This window comes from Panthera onca, chromosome B1, assembly GCF_046562875.1.
Source record: "Panthera onca isolate mPanOnc1 chromosome B1, mPanOnc1 haplotype 2, whole genome shotgun sequence".
Classification (NCBI taxonomy): domain Eukaryota; kingdom Metazoa; phylum Chordata; class Mammalia; order Carnivora; family Felidae; genus Panthera; species Panthera onca.
Window position 1 is genome coordinate 4,280,842 of NC_138342.1, and position 19,376 is coordinate 4,300,217.

Consider the following 19,376-nt stretch of genomic DNA (forward strand, 5'->3'; position numbering starts at 1 on the left):
GCATCCCAGGCACTTGGAAGACTCAAAAAAAAACCTGCTCGAAGGGCCCCAGCCCTACAGTTTCCAAATCTCCAGGGCTGGGCGGGACCCAAGGCTCCGCGATTCCAGCAGCTTCCCAGGACAGATGCTGCTGGGCCAGGAGCTTCAGGTGAGAATCACTGGCTAAGACTCCCGTCAACACGAAGCACCGTCTCCATCACTGCTCCGTGGTAGACGGCACTGCCCTCTGCCAACCATAGTTACCCTGCGGGCGGGAGTGGGGGGGGGGGGGGGGGGTGGGACGATGCAGAGGTGGCCTCGTGGGGGGGGGGGGGATGATGCAGAGGTGGCCTCGTGAGTAGTACTACTGCTCACTGGTTTTCTCCCTTCTGTCCACAGAGAAGTCCTGGGCTTAGCTAACAGCGCTTTCTGCCAGCATGCAATGTACTTTACAACTAAAGCCACATACAGTATATTTGAAATGCTTTATTTAATGCTGAAAAATTTACCCTGGGGGACAGGAGGGTGTAAAAAGAAAGGAAAAGGCACCGTAATTAAGTCCTTGGAAATGATGAGGGTCTTTTTTTCTCTTGTCTTTCAAATAACTTCACTTTAATGTTAACTTCAAGCCCAAACATTCTGGAAGGTCGAGTCTCTTGGTAGCTATGGGGGCAGGAGAGGCAGGATGAGCTCCAGGAAGAATGGGGTGCTGGGGTCTGCGGTCACTCTGACTCTAAAGCAGGGTCTTAAGACATGAGAACCAACCCTGAGCAGCAGGAAGACAAATGACTCAAGTTCCAGAAGGAAGGTACCGTGTACATCCATGAATGAGGGCCCTGGGCAAAAGCCGAGGCGAGCGGTCCAAGACGGGGACCCAGAGGAGCAAGGCAGGGCCTCGTCCTCCAGACTCCCTCCTCCGCCAGACCCTGCTGTGTGAGCAGCCCAGTCCAGCCGGCCGGTCTGCAGAACGCCGGCCACCACCCAAAGATGCTTAAGCCAAGCTAGCACAGTCAAGGTCAGTTTCAGCGGAAAAAGGTAACTGCGACCGCGATGAGAATCCTGGAGAAAGTGTACTCCAGAACTCAGAGGCGTAAACCTTCTAAAACGAGTTCTTCCGAGTAAGACGCGCCGCAAGCATTAGAGCAGCAAGCGGCAGCCCCGAGCTGGCTCAATCCCGGCACCCACGCTAACCCTCCCGCACCCAAGCTCCCCCCGGCCCCTTCCGCACACAAGGGAGCCTGCCCAGGGCTCCTGTGCCTGCCCCAAGTGAGCGGAAACGGGCAAGGGGCGGTTTCCCGACTTGGGAACTACAAGCTGGAACCCCACGCTGCCGACAGTCAAGGAGAAGCTCATCTGGACCCTGTTCAACCCGAGTCTTCCTCTAAAGCTCAGGCGGAAACTTCCCGTGCTTCTCCGGCCTCACTTCCTACCTGCCCCACCCTGGCCCCCACCTAAAGTGCCGTGTGCTGGGGCTGTGCTGGGGTGTCCGCGTGGGTGGCCATACCCCCCCCCCCACCTCCAAGGGAGCCCCCAGCACCAGCCACAGGTCATGTCACAGGGTAAAGCTGGCAGCTGGCGGGCGGGCGGAAAGTCACTCCTCTTACCCACAGCACGAGTTGCGTACCAAAGGGAAGACGCAAAAGGAAGTTACCCAATCTCATAACCCCAGACTGAACATAGAGGCCAATCGTCACCTTAAGGTATCACCTTAGGACTACGTTAAAATAGACCTGTATCGGCGTCCCCCGTGACCCGACGTAAAATCGTTACTATTGCTTCTTTCAGAGGGCCACGAAAAGAATTTATAGCCTAAAAGAAAGGAACTCAATTTGCTTAAAAAAGAGCAACAGCGGGTGGGGGGAAAAGCGCTTCCTTCCCCCACCCTCACCCCCGGCCCTCCTGGCTCCCTCCCGGAGCCGCGCCCCGACTCTCCACGCTGCTTCAGGAGGCGTCCCTGGAGATCCAGCCACTCTCCGTGAGGAAATTTAAAATCCGTTTCTTCAGCACTTTGTCCAAATAGCTGGGCAGGCGACTTTTGGAGGGAATCCCCTGTCGCTTCTGCAGGTGGTCTTTGATGATGATGGTCTTCACGGTCACGTAGCGCGCGGGGCTCAGGTTCAGGGAGCTGCAGAGCACCTTCTCGCGGTCGGACAGGAGCTCGAAGCCGGGCAGGTTCTCGATGGCCGCAAACTCGCCGTCCTTGCCGTCCTCCCTGCCCCGCCGGGCGCCCGCCGCGCTCTTGTTCTCCTTCCGCTTCTCACGCTTGTGCCGCGCCGCCTCGTACTCGGCCGACTCTTCCATCTTCGTGATGCCGTTGCGCCGGTAGCGCTGCAGCTCGCGGATCTTGGCCCGCAGCATCTTCTCCTTGTGCATGTTCTCGAACAGGTCGTCGAACTCCTTGCACGACATGAACTGGTAGAGCGGCCGCAGCTTCAGCCGCAGCTCCTTCTCCTCCTTGGTGATCTTGCGCTTGGCCGGCCGCTCCTTGTCCTTCTTGTCCTTGCCCAGGAAGGCGGGCACCAGGTTGTAGTCGCGGGCGATGTTCTTGCGCCGCTGCCTCTCCCTGAGCTTGCGCACGTACATGTCCACGTGCGCGCGCTTCAGCTCGATCTCCACGTCCTCGTCGTCGTAGTTGACCGAGAGCCCGCTGATGAGCGTCTCGGCGTCCTGGTCGTACTCGATCTCGTAGTCGTCGCGCAGCGGCATGTAGCCCAGCTGCTGCTGCTCGGCCACCGAGATGTCTAGGGGAGGCAAGGGGGTGGTGAGGCTGGGAGAGAGGGGCCCTCCGCTGGGGCACGTGTGGTCGGTCACCCGGTTGGGGATGGTGTCGGGGATGCAGGCTTTCCCCAGGTTTCCGTGGATGTACATGCTTACGTAATGCTCCATCACCTCCTGGGGGGTGCGGGAAGCTCCAACGTGAGCGGCCATATCTTCCTACAACGACAGAGGTCACAAGTTATTCCCAAAGTCGGAGTGTCGGGCTCGGGGCTTGCACGGTTCGCTGAGCATTTTCACAAAGGTGTGCCTGGACCGCTTCCTGTCCACGCCTCCCCCACCCCCAAAGGGCATTCGATGGCCCCTTCTTGTAAGCTGGGCCCATGGCAGGGACGTGGGCACTAGAAGGAGCCGTCAAGGACCATACGGGCAGGGATGACCCGGGGCAGGCACAGCTTGCCGGGGCTCACCGCTGGAGTCGGCTGCACGCTGACACCGGAACCCCCATCTCAGGTCCAGACTTTGCTCTCCTGGGTCCTTGCAAAGGACCAGCAGAGCCCACTGCAAACCCTGCACTCTCGGGGGCAGCAGACTGTCCCCCCTCTGTGAGCGGAACAGGACACGGGTGGGCAGTGGCCACAGAGCTCCTGAGGTGCCCTGCCTCTTCCCAGTGCGACCAGAGCTGCCCGCCCAGGGCTCCCGGCCACAGGAGGGACCCTGTTCCACGGCACTGCCCGCCTCCAGGGCCCCCGGGGGGTAGGGAGGTGGCAGCCTGTCCCTTTCCTAGGTGGAGGTGCAGAGGACCGGGTAAATGCCTTTCAAAGGGCTGGGGACCATCACTGATGACGGCGTCCACAGGCGGGTAGTTAAAATCCGCCCGGTGCTGCGAGCACTCACTCCCACAGAAGGTGACCCGTGAACACAGGGTTATTAACGAGAGGAAATTATACAGCTCCCCCAATCTTTTCCTTCTGCCAAGAGGCCTCTTCCTTAGTCAACCGCTAAAGCCACTTCACAAAGTAGCTGCCCGAAATGCGCACTCATTCACCGGCAGCCACTCGGCCCCCGCCTCCAGCCCCCACTCACCCTGCACTCTGCTCTCTCGGCTCTGGCGGCCGCCAGGGCCCCACACCAGCTGCTCTGCGCCCCAGTGACACTCACCCCTGCAAGACTGGGGTGGTCTCTGCACCCCCAAAGGCCAAACTGGAATCCAAGAAAGCAGCCCACCCACTGGGGCTGACTGGTGACAAATGGGGCGCTGTGGGAGGGCCACGCTCCCACCCCACATCCGGCCCGCACCTCAGGCACACGGGGCACTCTTCCCACTGGGTACCAAGTGCCCAGTGCAGGGCTCCACGGCCCGGGGACAGGGGCGATGCTGGGGCCTAATGGCAGAGGCCTCTTGCCAAGAAAGGGAAAATTAAAGCAAAACCAGATTCTGGTCTTAAGGAGATGGACTGTGGACATGATTAACTTCTCTAAAACATTATCATTTGCATCAAATCTGTTCATTATATTTCCCAGGAAGCATCTGGCTCCCCCCCCCCCTAAAAAAAAAACCCCAAAAAACAAACCAAGTCACAATCATCCCCAGCATCTGCTGCCCCCGTGTGACCCATGCTGGTCACTTCCCATCTCTGGGCCTCGGGTTCTTACCAGTAAGGGAGATAGGGGTCAGCCCCTCGCCCCCACAAGTGCTGCGGGCACCGTGGACAGAGCAGGGGCAGAGGCTTCCGGTGCAGGAGCCGGCTCTGCAAGAGTGAGGGGGTGGCCAGCACAGGCCGGTGGGTGTCCTTCTACCCTGGCGAGCCGCGCCGGAAGAACACCGTCCCCGACACCATCCCTTTCGGGAAGATCCGGAGGGCGGAAATGCCCACGTGTGCCCAGCCTGAGCCCCCAGTGGCCTGGCCGGGCAGCCCGCGGCATGGCCAAGCCTCGCCCGTCGGCTCCTCCACCCCTCACCTCAGTGGCCGCGGCCCCTGCCAATTCAGAGTCGGGCGTCCGGGGAGCCTCCTGGGGGAGGGACTGGGGTGCCCCTTCACCGGAGGCTCGGAGGGGCCGGGCCGCAAATCCGGGCTCGCGCGGTTACGAAGTCGGGCCCAGGCCTCGGCTCCCTCCCTGGCCGGGAGAGGAGACCTGTAGAGACAGCGGCTGCGAGCGTGCAGAAGCCGAGCCGCCCTCCCAGAGAACGTCTGCTCACCCCGAACCTCGGCAATCTGCCTTTCAGAAACCACTGGATGCTCAGAGCACCACATCCAGGATGAAATTTAAATCCGGAAAAACAGAAGGGTTCTGAGGAGTCACATCGAATCGTATCTGACCAAACCAAGGTATTTTTATTTATTGGTTTAGAGGTTCTTCCGATCACCTTTGACACTGTGGGAACGAGAGCAGAGAACAGAAACCGCAGGGAAGCCTCGGAGCACCGGGTCGGAGCAGGGACACACGGGACCGCCCTCGCCCAGCAACGGTCCCCTCACACACGCAAGGCAAGTGCAAACGCATCACGGGAGCGTGTGTACACGCCGCTACTTTTGTGCAAAAGAGCTGGAAGACAAGATGCTATTTGCTGGGGCTACATCAGGACACGACAGGACACTCGGCCACCCGGGGCAGCAGGGCTGAGCTGGGAAGGAGCCACTCCACATACACCTGTTTCCAGCTGAACTGTTTCCAGCTGTATGAACACATTGTCCGATTTTAAATCGTGAGGAGCAATCCCCCGATGGGAGGAAGCGTCAGAAGAGGGACTCTGTCCCACTCTGCGCATGGCTGTGGGCCCAGGACCTGGCACCACAGCACAGCAGCCAAACCCGAAGTACAGCTGAACAAAATACCAGCCAGCACCCCCCGGACGTGTCACAGTCACAAGAGACAGAGGAAGAACCATCCGGACTGGAGGAGACGCGGCAGCGAGACATCACCGGGGGCTCCCGGGTGGGCCCCTGGCCGGTCCGCGGTGAGAGAACGGTTCTGCCATCGATGCAAACGTCCTGCTTTCTGGAACTACACCGTACTCATGCAAGATGCTAACATTTTGGGAGGTTTATGGGACGGATGTATATGGGAACTTTGTGTACTATTTTTTCACTTCTCTGAATGAATCTAAAATAAAAGTTATTAATTTAAAACATAAAGTTAAGGGGCACCTGGGTGGCTTGGTTAACGAAGCATCTAACTCTTGAGTTCGGCTCGGGTCATGATCTCACGGTTCACGGGACCGAGCTCCGAGTCGGGCTCTGTGCTGACAGTGCAGGGTCTCCTTGGGATCCTCTCTCCCTCTCTGCCCCTCCCCCGCTGCACATGCGCTCTCTCTCAAAATAAATAACATTTTTTTTTAAAGTAAAGTTAAATTCTGCCTCCTAATTCCCTGTTAAAGAATGCTAAGATTTACATCCAAATGTTAAAAAAGAAAACAGTACTTAAGAGAGGACTCTACCGTTACGTGAACAGCGCCCCCCACCCCCCCCCCAGCCACGGACAGATGCAGTGTTGCTCTGCATTCACAGGCAGGTGACAACAGCAACGTCACGCTCTACAAACATGCACCCTCCTAGGGACACATGGATGCAGGCTGACCAGTGACCGCGGCTCGGAACACGAGGTGTCTCCTGCTTCACGCCCACAGCCCGGGCTCCCCACCTGGCCAGGCAGGTCGGCCAGCTGTGCCGACGCTCCGGACGCGCGGCCCCTCTTCGCGTAACAGAGGGGGATTCGGACTCTCACATGGACCCAGGTTATGAGTATTTACGAAGCCACAAATTAGAGGGGCCAGCGTCTTGTCACCAGGGGCCCAGGACCCCCCTGACTGATCAACCTCATCCGTTGCCCAATGACAGCTAACAGACCTGCCGGGAATGATGCTGGCCATCAGCTGCCACTGGAAGAGAATCGCCCCCGGGGGCCGCTACCTTAGTTTAACGATCACTGACGAAGGCCCGGGAAAACACACAAAACCTGAATTTTCAAAGACTTTGAAATAGAGAGTAAGATGACAATGGAACAGTCTAAACGAGAGTGAAGACACAGCTTTGGCTCTAACAAGAACCCACAGAGGACAGACAGGTTCCGTGGAGCTGAATTACAGTACGGAATGTATTTTAAAAGAGGGTTAAACACGGCAAGAGACACAGCACCCCACCTTATCCTGGCATCCTGCCCGCCACCCCCTCAATGTTTAATCTTCACGTGTCAGCAGTCACGCAAGACCTGCCTCCCTCTCGTGAGGGACAAAGTGTCCTGTCACCTCTCTACAGCGCCACAGGTGACAGCAGCAGAGCGGTGCCAGGGCAGTTCTTTCCCTCACGTGTTCAAGACCCAAGTTTCTGCTTAATATAGACGACGGACAGATGGACAGGCAGACACGCAGCTGGATGGGCAGGCAGAAGCAACAAAGTGGGTTTGGGGGAAAAGATCTGGACAGGCAAGTTCAACTCAAGTACAACTCAATGAAACCACACAAATGTACCCTGCAGCTGGTGTTCCCCAACGCAAGGAGCGTGTGGGTCGGCACCCCACAGTCTATAGTAACACAATCCCAGTTTTGTTTCTTTATGTTAACTAAAAACAAGGACGCCGCTTTTGGAAAAAGATAAGGAGAGACAGGTCCGCTACTTCCTTAAAGTCCTTTGAAAAATCAAGGAAAACACGCCTCCAGGACGCTGACCGGGGCTCTAAAGTCTACTCTCCAAGGTCACTGGACTCCCACTAGGACGCCTCCCCTCCAGGACAGGAAGTAAGCACCCCAGTGAGTCACGACTCCACTGGGTTCTCTGGGCGGTCTGGTCTCCTTCCGGCCCTTTCATGGCTCACTGGAGCTAGCCTCCAGCACCTGAGCAGGGACAGGAAGGAGAGGACAGTCCAGAGAAATCGTGGGCGAGGTGTGTGGGCCGGCTCCCGCCAGCGGAGCCGCTCGGGGTCTCTCTCCTCTGTTCTGTGGCCTGCACATGCCTGCAGCCGCCCAAACGCTTCCTCAGCTAGGCCTGTCTGCCAGGCACACCCTCCAGACAAAAGCGGACCCAGCGGGGCCACTCCTGCCTGACAAACCTTTAGAGGCTCCTATCAGCCTCCTATCGGCGAGTCCACTGCCTCTCAGACCGCGCCGGCCCGTGATCAAGGGGAAAAGCTTTAAAAATGTTTTTAATGTTTATTTATTTATTTTTGAGAGAGAGACAGAGCACGAGCAGGGGAGGAGCAGAGAGAGAGGGAGACACAGAATCAGAAGCGGGCTCCAAGCTGTCAGCACAGAGCCCGACGCGGAGCTCGAACTCACAAACCGTGAGATCATGACCTGAGCCGAAGTCGGACGCTCAACCGACTGAACCACCCAGGCGCCCCCCGCTTTTATTTTTTTTAATTTTTTTTTAATGTTTATTTATTTATTTTTGAGAGAGAGACAGAGCACGAGCAGGGGAGCAGCAGAGAGAGAGGGAGACAGAATCCGGAACAGGCTCCAAGCTCCGAGCTGCCAGCACAGAGCCCGAAGGGGAAAATTTTAAAACACAGGGACAAGGGGTACTTGGGTGGCTCAGTCAGTTAAGTGGTTTTGGTTCAGGTCGTGACCTCACAGTCGTGAGATGGAGCCCCATGTGGGGCTCTGTGCTGGGCATGAGCCTGCTTGGGATTCTCTCTCTCCCTCTCTCTCTCTGCCCCTCCCCCACTTGTGTCCTCTCTCTCAAAATAATAAACTTTAAAATAAATAAAATTAGTAAAATTAAAGGGGTGCCTGGGTGGCTCAGTGGGTTAAGCGTCTGACTTCGGCTCAGGTCACGATCTCGCTGGTTCATGGGTTCAAGCCCCGCGTCGGGTTCTGCGCAGACAGCTCGGAGCCTGGAGCCCGCTTCGGATTCTGCGTCTCCCTCTCTCTCTGCCCCTCCCCCACTCACACTCTGTCTCTTAAAAATAAACGTTAAAAAAATATTTTTAGGTACTAAAATTAAATAAAACACAGAGATGATGTAAGGGTCTCCCATAAAGCTAAACGTTTCCACTTAAAGGACGGCCCTTCTTTGCCAGATTACGTTGTTCTTATTGGGCAGTACTAATGCCCAATTAGTCCTTTTCCTTTTTTAAATGGACCTTTTTCCTTTTTTAAATATCCGCACCCGGCAAACTTGAAGTTAGCAACTCAGCCTTCGGAACTTTTTTTTTTGCCAACGTCACGAGTCCACCAAGTCCGGGGGTCTGGGCAGCACGAATCTGTCAGGTCGGCCGGAAGACACACATGCTCCCAAAGGGCCTTTCAGCTCCGCGCTCGCCCCAGTCAGACCCCACACGCCACAGGTGCCCTGGAAGCCCCGCTGGCAAAGCCCTTTCTGGGTGCCGCCAGGCTCCACCCGCACTGAGCGCCTGGACAAATGACTTAAGCTCCCAGTGCCTCCGTCTCCTCATCTGAGTTAGGGAAGCACCACCACCACCTGCGTCGTGCTGCTGGGGGGAGCAGGTGACGCACGGCCCCGGCCGGGGGCGGGCTGCTGTCGCTCACGCAGCTCGTTCTCGCCCCACACCCAGGTCCCCTCCTCCAGGGAGCCTGCGGTAACCCCCCGAGCTAGGTGCGGGTTCTGGCTGGGCCGCTCGTGGACTGTGATCCTCACCCTCCCGACTTCTGCTTCCTCATCTGTCGTCCCTCCTCTCACAGGGTTTTGTTAGGATAAAGTAAACCATCGTCACAACGGACAGGTGTGTGCGTCTGCACGGGTCACCTGGACGCATCCCCCGTCAGCCCCACTGCGCAGACGAGCAGCTCAAACCTCGGCTGCAGCTCCCCCCGGGGCTTCCGGAGCCGGCAGTCTCGCTCCAGAGCACACGTCCCTGTCGCCACTGTCATCCGGGGCATCTGGCGGGGCAGTGGCACGGTGCGCACCGCCGGGAGAGCTGTGCCGTCAAATGCCTCCCGATCCTTTAAAAAGGCAGAGCGGGGCCAGACCGCGGGGCTTCCACGCTCCCAGAACAACACCGTCTCCAGCTCAGCGCCCCCCCCCCACCCCGCAATGTCTGGGGTACGTGCACTCTTCGTGTACAGGCCGGCTCTGCTACCTGTAGCTTCCCAGAGCACCTCCCCGGGCAGGAGCCCTGCTACCCCCCGGCCCTCAGGGCACACCCCTCCGCAATACCCCTCCTCAACCAGCAGCACCTGCCCTGGAGGCACCAGGCAGAGGCCCCGGCTGGCTTGCCTCCCCAAGTGCTCGGGAGCCAGACTCAGAGGCGGAGCTTCCTTCTTCTTCAAGGCAAGAAGCTTCAAAGAGACAGAAGCAGCCAGAAGGCCCAGCACACAAACCCACGGGTCCCTGGACCGCCCTGCAAGCGGAGGCCCCAGGAGCAGCTGGGGACAGCAGAAGGGAGCAGAGGCCTGCACAGGGCCAGTGAAGAACAGAGAGCTGAGGGATGTCCGTGTCCTAACGGGCAAGGAGGGACCGCTCTGGCTCCGGCCCCGAGAAAAAGGGGGGACGAGACCCAGAGCTCCGTGGCCGGCCTCCCGCTCTCCTGCCTGGCAGCTCGCTCAGCCAAGTCTGCGAGCCCAGCACAGCGGGACACGGTCCCTCCCGAGCTGTGGGATGTGCGCCCGCCGGGCCCAGTGTCGCCTGACCGGTCACCGGCCTAACCACCCGGGCCTCGTCTCCCGGCTGCATCCCGCCCGGTCCGGCCTCCGGTCACCCGCAGAGGTTAGAGAAGAGCCACCCGCCTCTCAGGGGCTGGGAGGACGGGGCACCCGCTGCTCGGCCACCAAGCCCGGGCCGTCCCCGTGCAGCCCCCGCCTCCCCCGCAGACACACTGGTGGTCGGTGCCACCTCCCACACCAGAGGCCGACGACCAACGCCGGCTTGTCGTCGGTCCTTACAGGTCACCAGCTGTTCCGGGGACCCCATTTCCCTTGGCCCCTGAATCCGCTTACGTGGGAGCGTCCTGCAATCCTCAGTTCCTCTCTAAATTCAGAGAACTCACACAGCTGTGACTGGCCCTCGAGGGGACGAGAGCCTTTCGGGTCGAATACACCTGTGACAGCCTCACCAAGTGTGTCACAGCACGACGGGGCCTCAAAACAGGAAACAGGTGACCCAGTCATTCCACCGCGAGGCGTTTACCCGAAAGAAGGGCAGGTGCGGCCTCCCACACGTGTGCAACCCGTGCCCACCGCGGCCAACTCCCAACAGCACAGGTGGGAGCAGCCCGGGCATCCGCGCCAGACGGACGGTCGGATGGACAGTGGGACGGACGGACGCACAGAATGTTACTCGGCCTTAAACAGGAAGGACTTTGTGACACGCTACGTGAATGAACCTTGAGGGTGTTAAGCTAAGTGAAAGAAACGAGTCACAAAAAGCCAAATGGTGGGGAATTCCTCTTATGTGAGGTCCCAAGAGGAGCCAAATTCCCAGATGGAAGGCAGGAGGTGGGCGCCCGGGGCTGGGGGCGGGGCGAGCAGGGCGCCGTTGTGTAAACAGGTACAGTTTCTGTCTGGGACGGTGAGAAAGTTCTGGAGGTGGTTGGTGGGGATGGCTGTCCGACAGTGTGAACGTAACTAATGTCACTGAATCGGACACTTAAAAATGGCTAAAACAGAGGCGCCTGGTGGCTCAGTTAAGTGTCCGACTTCGGCTCAGGTCATGATCTCGCGGTTCGTGAGTTCACGGCCCCGCGTCGGGCTCTGTGCTGACAGCTCAGAGCCTGGAGCCTGCTTCGGATTCTGTGTCTCCCTCTGTCTCTCTTTCCCTCCCCCACTCGCACTCTGTCTCTCTCCGTTCTCAAAAATGAATACATGTTAAAAAAAATTTTTTTTTTAATGGCTAAAACAGAGGCGCCTGGTGGGCTCCGTCAGTACAGCATGTGACTCCGGATCCCGGGGTCGTGAGCACAAGCCCCACACTGGGCGTAGAACTTACTTTAAAAAAATGGTTGGGGCGCCTGGGTGGCTCAGTCGGTTAAGCGTCCGACTTCGGTTCAGGTCATGATCTCGCGGTCCGTGGGTTCGAGCCCCGCGTCGGGCTCTGTGCTGACAAGCTCAGAGCCTGGAGCCTGTTTCGGATTCTGTGTCTCCCTCTTTCTCTGACCCTCCCCTGTTCATGCTCTCTCTCTCTGTCTCAAAAATAAATAAATGTTAAAAAAATTTTTTTAAAAAATGGTTAAAATGATAAATGTTATTTGTGTTTTACCACAATAAAAAAAAAGGGGGTCTTACTCTCTCTACATCAAAGGTTCTTAACGGTAGGGTCCCCGAACCAGCCCCAGCACCACCAGCATCGCCCACGAAGTTGTTAGAAATGTGAATTCTCACACCAGACCCCAAGGCCCCAGACCTATGACTCTAAACCCAGAACCAAGGCAGGAGGGGGCAAGGTCTGTGTTTTAACACGCGTCCCCCCACCCCCACCCCTGCCCAGCGTGTTCTGAGTCACACTGCAGTTTGAAAACCACTGCCCTGCATAAATCTCTTACTTCTGGCTGGCTTCTCCAGCTGGGCTCTTCCCTCCCCCTCCCTCTCCTTGATGGCAATTAAGAACCCCACTGTCAGGATGCTCCTGGGACGGGCCTACCCGTTCTAACCAACACGCAGAAGGGCCTTCTGCCTTGGTGAGAAGGTGAACGTTCCCACGGTTCCCAAACATGGCTGCGTGGACCGCATCCGAACTCCATGGGGGTCTTTCTATAAGCACATATTTCCAGACCCTTACGGATGCCAATTCAGGAGGTCTGGGGTGGGGGGGGGGGGGGGGTGCCTGGGAATCTGGGACTCCTCAGGGAACTCTGCATGCACTCAGGAAACCAGAGACAGATGGTTCTGGGCATGGAGTCAGGGGACCTGGGTCAAATTCCGGCTCTGCCACGTTCCTTCACCCACAGCGGTTTCCAGCAAGATCTGTATCTCTTAGCTCTGAACATGAGCAGCACCCACCACAAAACCGGCTGCTTCCAGGCTCTCGACACCCTTGTGATGTGACTCTGGCTCACTGTCCACCTGTCAACCCTTCCCTGGTGTCATATTCACAGGCATCTCCCCACCCTCCTCAAAGACACGGGCACACAGTGTCAGAGCGCAGCTACACAGTTCGTCCGCAAACCCCCCCGGGCTCACCGTGAGGTCCCTCAGCCACACCGTCCCTGAGTCTGCGCTTCAGCCCTCGGGCAAATGGGAGCAAACAGCGCCTGACTTCACCCCCCTCCCCCCCCCCCCCCCCCGCCAGGAATCCCACACAGAGCAATGCCATCTGGAGGTAACAGGTCACATGTGACATCTGAAAAATTAGAGCGAACAGGCTCACCTTCCTCTACATCACTGCCAGGGATCCGTGTGCCGCCTCTCTCCACACGGCACCCCAGCCGTGAACCCTGCACTCCCCTGGTCCCCTGGCCATCTCCCCGCTTCCCGTCCCGTACACTGACCTCCCACTGACCCAGGTCAAGACTCTGCCTCTCTGAAAAGCCCTTCCAGGCCGGCCACACCTTTAGCTGCACCGGTAAGCTCCCAGCCTCTGACCCACAGTACTTAATGCTCTTACGCGAGAGGTTAAGGCCCACACTTCGGAATCAGCCAGGCCCGCACCCGAGCCCTGACTCTACGGGTGACAAAAGCCGAAGCATCCTGGACAAGTATTTTAAATTCTCCAAGTCGCTGTTCCTCGCCTGTGAACTCAAAACCCACTCCCGGAGCTGTTGTGAAAAGCACGTGACGGGGTACGCATGCCACGAGCCTCACTCCGAACGGGCACATGCTAAATACGGCACACGTGGGACACGTCGCTTATGTGCACGTACCTGGACGTGTGCTCGGAAGGAAACCCCACGACGCACAACTGCAGAAGAGCCTCGGATGAAGCACAATGAAGTCTAGCGGGCAGAGCAGGTGGCCCGAGAGCGCACAGCTAGAGAGACACGAGAGCCCGCAGTCTGGCAGCACTCCAGGCGTGGTCAGCAGGCAGAATCTGGCCTCCCCCTGAACCCACCGCGGGTTCGGCAGGGAGAAGCCCCCTCGGCACCCAGGCCCGAGCCCCTCCTCCTCCGGCTTTGTCTCTTCTAAGAGCTGAGACTGCTGGCTGCTTTGAGGAGGAATCCACAGTCCGACAAGCTCCCCAGGTGATTCCCGTGCACGTTCGTTTCAAGAGTAGTGCTTTGGAGGGGGCCCCCTTCCAGCCCCACGCTCCCCCCAAAATACTACAGACAGTTTAGTCCTCATGTGTTCCCCACGGTGCTGCAGGGAAGGCAGCGTGGACCAGGGAGCAGGGCAGCTGGGAGTGCAGACTCTGACGTGTAGCTATTCAGTTCAAAACGCGCTGCCCAGGGCTGCCGGGAAGATTTCACGGGAAACAAACTGCTCAGCACACTGCCTGGCACTCAGTAAAGCGCTGGGGCCACCTGAGCTATTTTTGGCAACGACTGCAGAGAGAAGTGCGGTGAGAACGGAGAGGGAAGCCTCTGCGAGGCTCTGATGTGGAAGCAGAAAGGCCAGTGACGAGCCGTGATCGGGAGGAAGAGCACCCTAAGCAGAAGAGGGAAAAAGTGATCAAAGGGGTAGCAGCTGAGGTCTCCGGAGGCCATGAGATTTACTCTAGGTAGACCGGGAAGCCACCGAACGTCGATGCGTTGGGACATGTCCGCAAAGATCACTCTGATCATGGTGCACAGAATGGGCTGGAGGGCACAAGACTGAAGCAGGAAGACCAGCTAAGGAGGCCCCAGAGGTGGTCAAGGCAAGAGAGAAACACCAGCCTGTACTAAGGTTGTGGGCAGTGGTTAGGTTCTGGAAATACGCTGGAGATACAGCTGCTGCCCCACTGGGCCTGGAAGAAGGACCCGCGGACAGAGGGCTCTGAGTCTGCGGTCTGCGAAACTCAGTGAGGTGGGGGCAGGTCTGGGTCACGTAGGGTCAAGATGTCAGAGCGATGAGCAGGGAGGACGTCCGGTAACGGCTCACCATCGAAGGCTGGAACTTAGGGAAGAGGCCCTGGCTCAAACGACTGAGGGCCGCTTGAAGCCAGAGACGAGGCCTTTCTTTCCTGCAGAGTCCTTCAGCACTGCGCAGTGCGCTCAGAGCAGACGCTCAATGCACATCAACGCATTTCAAGACAAAATGAGGCTTTCAGAGGATGGCCATCGCCACGCTGGCGCTCAGGTGAGGATTCGCGGAGCGGTGCGTGTCTGGGGAGTTGAGAGAAGAGGAAGGATTCCCAGGCTGCAGAATGGGTATTAGTCCCCGGAGGCTGGCTCACTTCATGGAAAGGAAAGCAGGCCAGGTTTGGGAACGAGGGGACAAGTGTGGAAAAGTCTTCCACAGGGAGCCCAGGAGGAGGGGAGTATTGCCAGAGAAGCAGCAGCAAGATGAAATACCGGTTGGGGGAAGGAAGGAGGGCCTCGTGTGGAAGGGTCTGGAAAGATTAAGGAGCTGGGGTCGTGGCTCCTCTCCCTACTTCTCATCGCGCCTGCAGGTGGACACGGATGAAAGCTGCCCGGCCCCAAGGGGGGAGCCCCTCAGAGACTGTCCAGAGAAGAGCAGCCCCTCTCCCCCCACCCCCCAGGGGCCTAGCACACCACCCCGCTGGCCTCCACGAGCCCCGATCTCGCCTTGGCCTCTCAGCTGGGCCTCCACACCCCACTCCCGGCCCAAGCTCCTTTGTTCGGAACTCACCCAGCACTCCTCCTAGGGTGTCCCGGGCCTGGGGGGGACCCGGGAGCCACGAGTCCCTGCGGGGGGACACAGGGCACACGCCCCGACAACCGCACAAAGCCAGTGGGGCCGTGTACAAAGCAAGTGCACGGACGCCTGAGAAGGCGGAGGGCGGGAGTAAAGCCTGTCTGGCCTCCACCACCACCACCACCACCACCACCACCACCACCACCGTCCCCCGGGGCAGAACCGAGTCCTTCGCCAGTCCGCGCCCCTACTGCTCTGTCAAGTCCGCCGACCCGTCCCCGTCCGGCAACTCGACTCGGGTCAGGCGCGGGTCTTGCCCACAGTGTCTGGCTTCGGCCAACACCTATGGAAGTACTCCTGAGGTCAGGAAAGCCACGGTCCGAACCCCCACCTTGCTACTTCCTGGCTGTGTGCCCTTGGGCGGGTTGCTGCACCTCTCTGCGCCCGCCTCCCCGCCGGCGCGGGCACGGAGCGAGCAGGTGCGCGTCGTGCCGGCCGCTCACCCAGTTTCCGAAGCCGAACTGCTCGATGGCATCCAGCAGCAGCTGCTCCTCGCGGCTGGTCCAGCCGCCCTCGGCCTCGGGCCCCCACAGCGTGAAGCGCCCGCCGTCCACCAGCTGATAGCCGTGGTAGCGGCGGTGGTGGCCGATCTCGGCGCCGGCAGAGAAGCACTCGGGGCACAGCTCGATGTCCTGGCACTCGGTGCAGCGGAAGCGCAGCGGGCTCACCTCGGCCAGGCAGTACACGCAGTACTTCTTACCGAGCTCCGCCATCTTCCCCCGCCCGCCGCCCGCCGCCGTCAGCGCGCCGCCGCCCGCGCCCGCCGCCGCGCTCGAGCAACCGCCGCCCGCGCCCGCCGCCACCGCGCCGCCCCGCCCAGGCGCCGCCGGAGCCGGCCAGCCGGGCCGCGTCCCGCCTCAGCACGCAGGCGCCCTCGCGCCCGGCCCGGCCGCCGCCGCCGCCGCCGCCTCCGCCGCCGCCGCCGGCTGCACCGCGCAGGCGCCCCGCGCGCGCCACCTCGCGGGGGCCCGGCACGCCGCGCTGCGCCTGCGCGCCGCTCGCGCCGGCCGCCCGCTCCCCGCGGTGCCCCCAGGCCGCCCCGCCCCAGGCCCGGCGCCGGGAAATGGGCGGGAAGGCCGCGCGGCGCGAGCCTGCACCCCCTTCCAATCAAGGCCGCCCGTCGTCCGTCCGCGGCCTCCCATTGGCTCGCTGTCTCCGGAGGCGGGGAGAGGGGGGGCCGGGCATCTGCCTTACTCTTGGCCAATCGCCGGGCCCACCGCGCGCGCCCCTGGTTGCCCCTGGAAACCCAACAGCCGGCGTCCGGGATCGGTAGTGCCTGCGGAGCTGGAGAAGGATGGACGGCCTCTCCGAGCACCCTGGGGACCCCGAGGCGGAAGACGGAGATGTGGCGAGCCTGTCCTCGAAGCTGTCCGGGGTCAAGGCCATCTCAGGCCTCCAGTCCCCGGCCGAACCGCCGGAGCCGGAGCCGGAGCCGGAGTCGCAACCGGAGCAGGGGACCGTAGAGGCTTCGGCAGGAGGCGCCGCCGAGGATGAGCCCGCCGAGCCCGCCGAGCCCGCCGAGCCCCGGGAAGGGCCGGCGGCCACCGAGGCTGGGGGCGAGGCGGAGCCCGGAGAGCCGGAGCGGCCGGCCGAGCTCGCGCCCGAGCCGGGACCCGAGCCCCCGGAGCCGGCTGAGGCCGGGCCTGAGGAGACAGCCCAGCCGGGGCCTGAAGACGGGCTCGCGGAACCGGAGGAGCAGGCGGAGGCAGAGACGGAGGAGGAGGGGGACAGGGAGGTGGACGAGGAGGAGGAGGAGGAGGAGGAGGAAGAGGAGGACAAGGAAAGAGAGAAGGTGGCGGCAGCGGCGGTCCAGCGCAGGAGGAAGGAAGCCCCGTCGCAGGTCTCTCTGCCTCTGTCCACCGCCGGCCGGGAAGAGGCTGTGTCGGCTCGGGAGGCCGAGGGGGAGGAGAGGGAGGGGGCGGAGAGCGAGGAAATGGAGGAGCTGGGCCTGCTGAGAAGCCCGTGGAGAAGCCAGGTAAAGCTGAAAGACGAGGAGGAGGAGAGCCTCGACGATGAGGACGGTGAATGGACCGAAGAGGTACAGAGGCTGCAGGAGCAGCAGCTGCGCGCTGAGCTCCTGCAACAGTACCAGTCGCTGGTGGCGGAGCGCGGCCACTACCAGCGCTACAACATTTACCTGCAGCACAAGATCTCCGAGGCGCTGCGCAAGAAGAAGGGCCCGGATGCAGCCCCGGTGCCCGACAAGGGCCCGGAGCCCGAGCCCCCGGGGAAAGAGCAAGCGTACCTGCGCTATCTGGCCATGCTGGAGGAGCTGAGGAAGCAGCGGGCAGACGACCTGGACTGGTATCACCAGGAGCTGGAGCAGCTGAAGCGGGAGGGCACGGAGGAGCTCGCCAGGGTGGAGAGGGAATGGCGAGCCTTCCAGGCGCTCAAGAAGCAGGTGATGGTGCAGGCCATGGGCGGCTCCTGGACGAGGGGTGGTCGCCAGGCCGCCCTGCGGCAGGTGGAGCAGATCCAGGCGCTGGAGGATAAGAAGGAGAAGGAGATGAGCGCCCTGAGGCTAGAGAACGTGCAGCTGAAACAGAGCTTGGTGCATTTCGAGACCCGGATGAGGGCCCAGGAGGACCTGACGGAGGGTCTGCTCCTCATCGATTTCGAACAGCTCAAGATTGAGAACCAGACCCTCAATGAAAAAGTCGAGGAGCGCAATGAGGAACTTTTGAAACTGCGCAACAAGGTGACCCACGACGTGCAAATCGTAACCCACGTGAAGGAAAAGCTACACTTTGTGGATTTACAAAATGCATGCAAGAAGTCACAGCTTTTGGAGACTGAGGCTCAGGTAGCCCTAAGGAGGGACATCTTGACCAAGACTAAGAAAGCCCGGGACGGCCTGAGGATTGACAACATCAAGTTGAACCAGAAGTGTGGGCTTCTGGGCAAGGAGCCACTCCTTTGCGACCTGGAAGACAAAGTGGACAAGGCAAAACTGCTCAGGCAGCGTCTGGAATCCCTGAAGCGCCACCACGCCAGGCTCGTCATGTCCTGCAGAGGCGTGAAGCAGAAGATGCGGGAAGCCAAAGCCTTTCTCCCATCTTAACGCACACGACGATGGGAAGGGCCGGCAGAGCGCCTTCCATCTCAGCGACTCTTCTCCCTCCTGAAATCCGATTCTCCACTCGTGGCCATCTTTAAAAGGCCTACAGTATTGGGAATGGAGCTGTATTTTGTATCGACCTCATCATTTTTCAGCTTCCAAGTCCGCCCTGAGAGCAAAATTGGGTTAACAGTCGGTTTTACATGGCGTTAACTAAAACAGGCCCAGAGAAACAAACACCGGGGATGGCTCGATGTCTCGAACGTCTCACAAGAAGCTGTCTTTTAAAAAGCCTTTCCTTTCCTGAGAAATTCCATAATTTCAATGCCCCAGTCCCGAGGAAAACGGTTCCTCCTCCGCGTGTGGGAGGGTCTGACAAATAGGCAGGGGACCAAGAAATTTCCTGTGCACGCCAATTATTAAATCCCCTTCGAATTTTTAAAATATGTAGTCCTGAACATTTAGAATATGTAGTACATCCTCAATTCAAATTTCCCTGATTTCTTTAGATGAATCTAAAACCGTGGTGTGTGTAGGCAGCACGAGCGACTGGGTCACAAGACTGGGTAACAAGACGCAGGAAACAGGAGAAATGATACATAGGAAAAGGAGCTGTGGTTTTGTCCTCTTTCCTTTTGCCATGACAGGGGGCTCAGTCTGCTTGACCGTTCACGTTTGTTTCTGGCTCAATGACGGTCTTCAATTCTAATGAAATGTTTTCTTGGATCCTCTAAAGAAACACATTTGTCTATACAAAACCATGCACTTTTATTTTCCCGTGAAGACAAAATGATGATTGTATTGCGTTTGGCCAGGTGCACAGTATAGGGAATAGTGACTACCAACTGTCCATGAGCCTTTTGTTTCCAGCAAGACAGTTGTGGATCTTGGGCCCTCACTATGCACATGATTTTACTCTGTTTCCACTCTTGAAATGTCTAT

At 59.3% G+C, this 19,376-nt stretch overlaps 2 protein-coding genes across 2 annotated transcripts; one reads left to right on the forward strand and one right to left on the reverse strand.

Annotated features, from left to right (window-relative positions):
• Nucleotides 1-445: 445 nt before the first annotated feature.
• TADA2B (transcriptional adaptor 2B) lies at nucleotides 446-16,291 on the reverse strand. Its single transcript, XM_078446309.2, has 2 exons — nucleotides 15,820-16,291; nucleotides 446-2,913 (listed from the first exon to the last, which is right to left on the reverse strand). Exons 1-2 carry the CDS (start codon nucleotides 16,087-16,089, stop codon nucleotides 1,921-1,923), a joined length of 1,263 nt encoding a protein of 420 aa, XP_078302435.1. The 5' UTR covers nucleotides 16,090-16,291; the 3' UTR covers nucleotides 446-1,920.
• A 247-nt stretch (nucleotides 16,292-16,538) lies between these two features.
• On the forward strand, nucleotides 16,539-18,878 carry CFAP184 (cilia and flagella associated protein 184). Its single transcript, XM_060655481.3, has one exon. It carries the CDS (start codon nucleotides 16,671-16,673, stop codon nucleotides 18,435-18,437), a length of 1,767 nt encoding a protein of 588 aa, XP_060511464.2. The 5' UTR covers nucleotides 16,539-16,670; the 3' UTR covers nucleotides 18,438-18,878.
• Nucleotides 18,879-19,376: the final 498 nt, after the last annotated feature.

Excerpts from the sequence above, each read along its gene's own strand:
- TADA2B (XM_078446309.2), bottom strand. The coding sequence starts at position 16,089 with ATGGCGGAGCTCGGTAAGAAGTACTGCGTGTACTGCCTGGCCGAGGTG. Across the intron at positions 2,914-15,819 it reads AGTTCGGCTTCGGAAACTGG|GAAGATATGGCCGCTCACGT; the intron begins GTGAGCGGCCGG and ends CTGTCGTTGTAG.
- CFAP184 (XM_060655481.3), top strand. The coding sequence starts at position 16,671 with ATGGACGGCCTCTCCGAGCACCCTGGGGACCCCGAGGCGGAAGACGGA.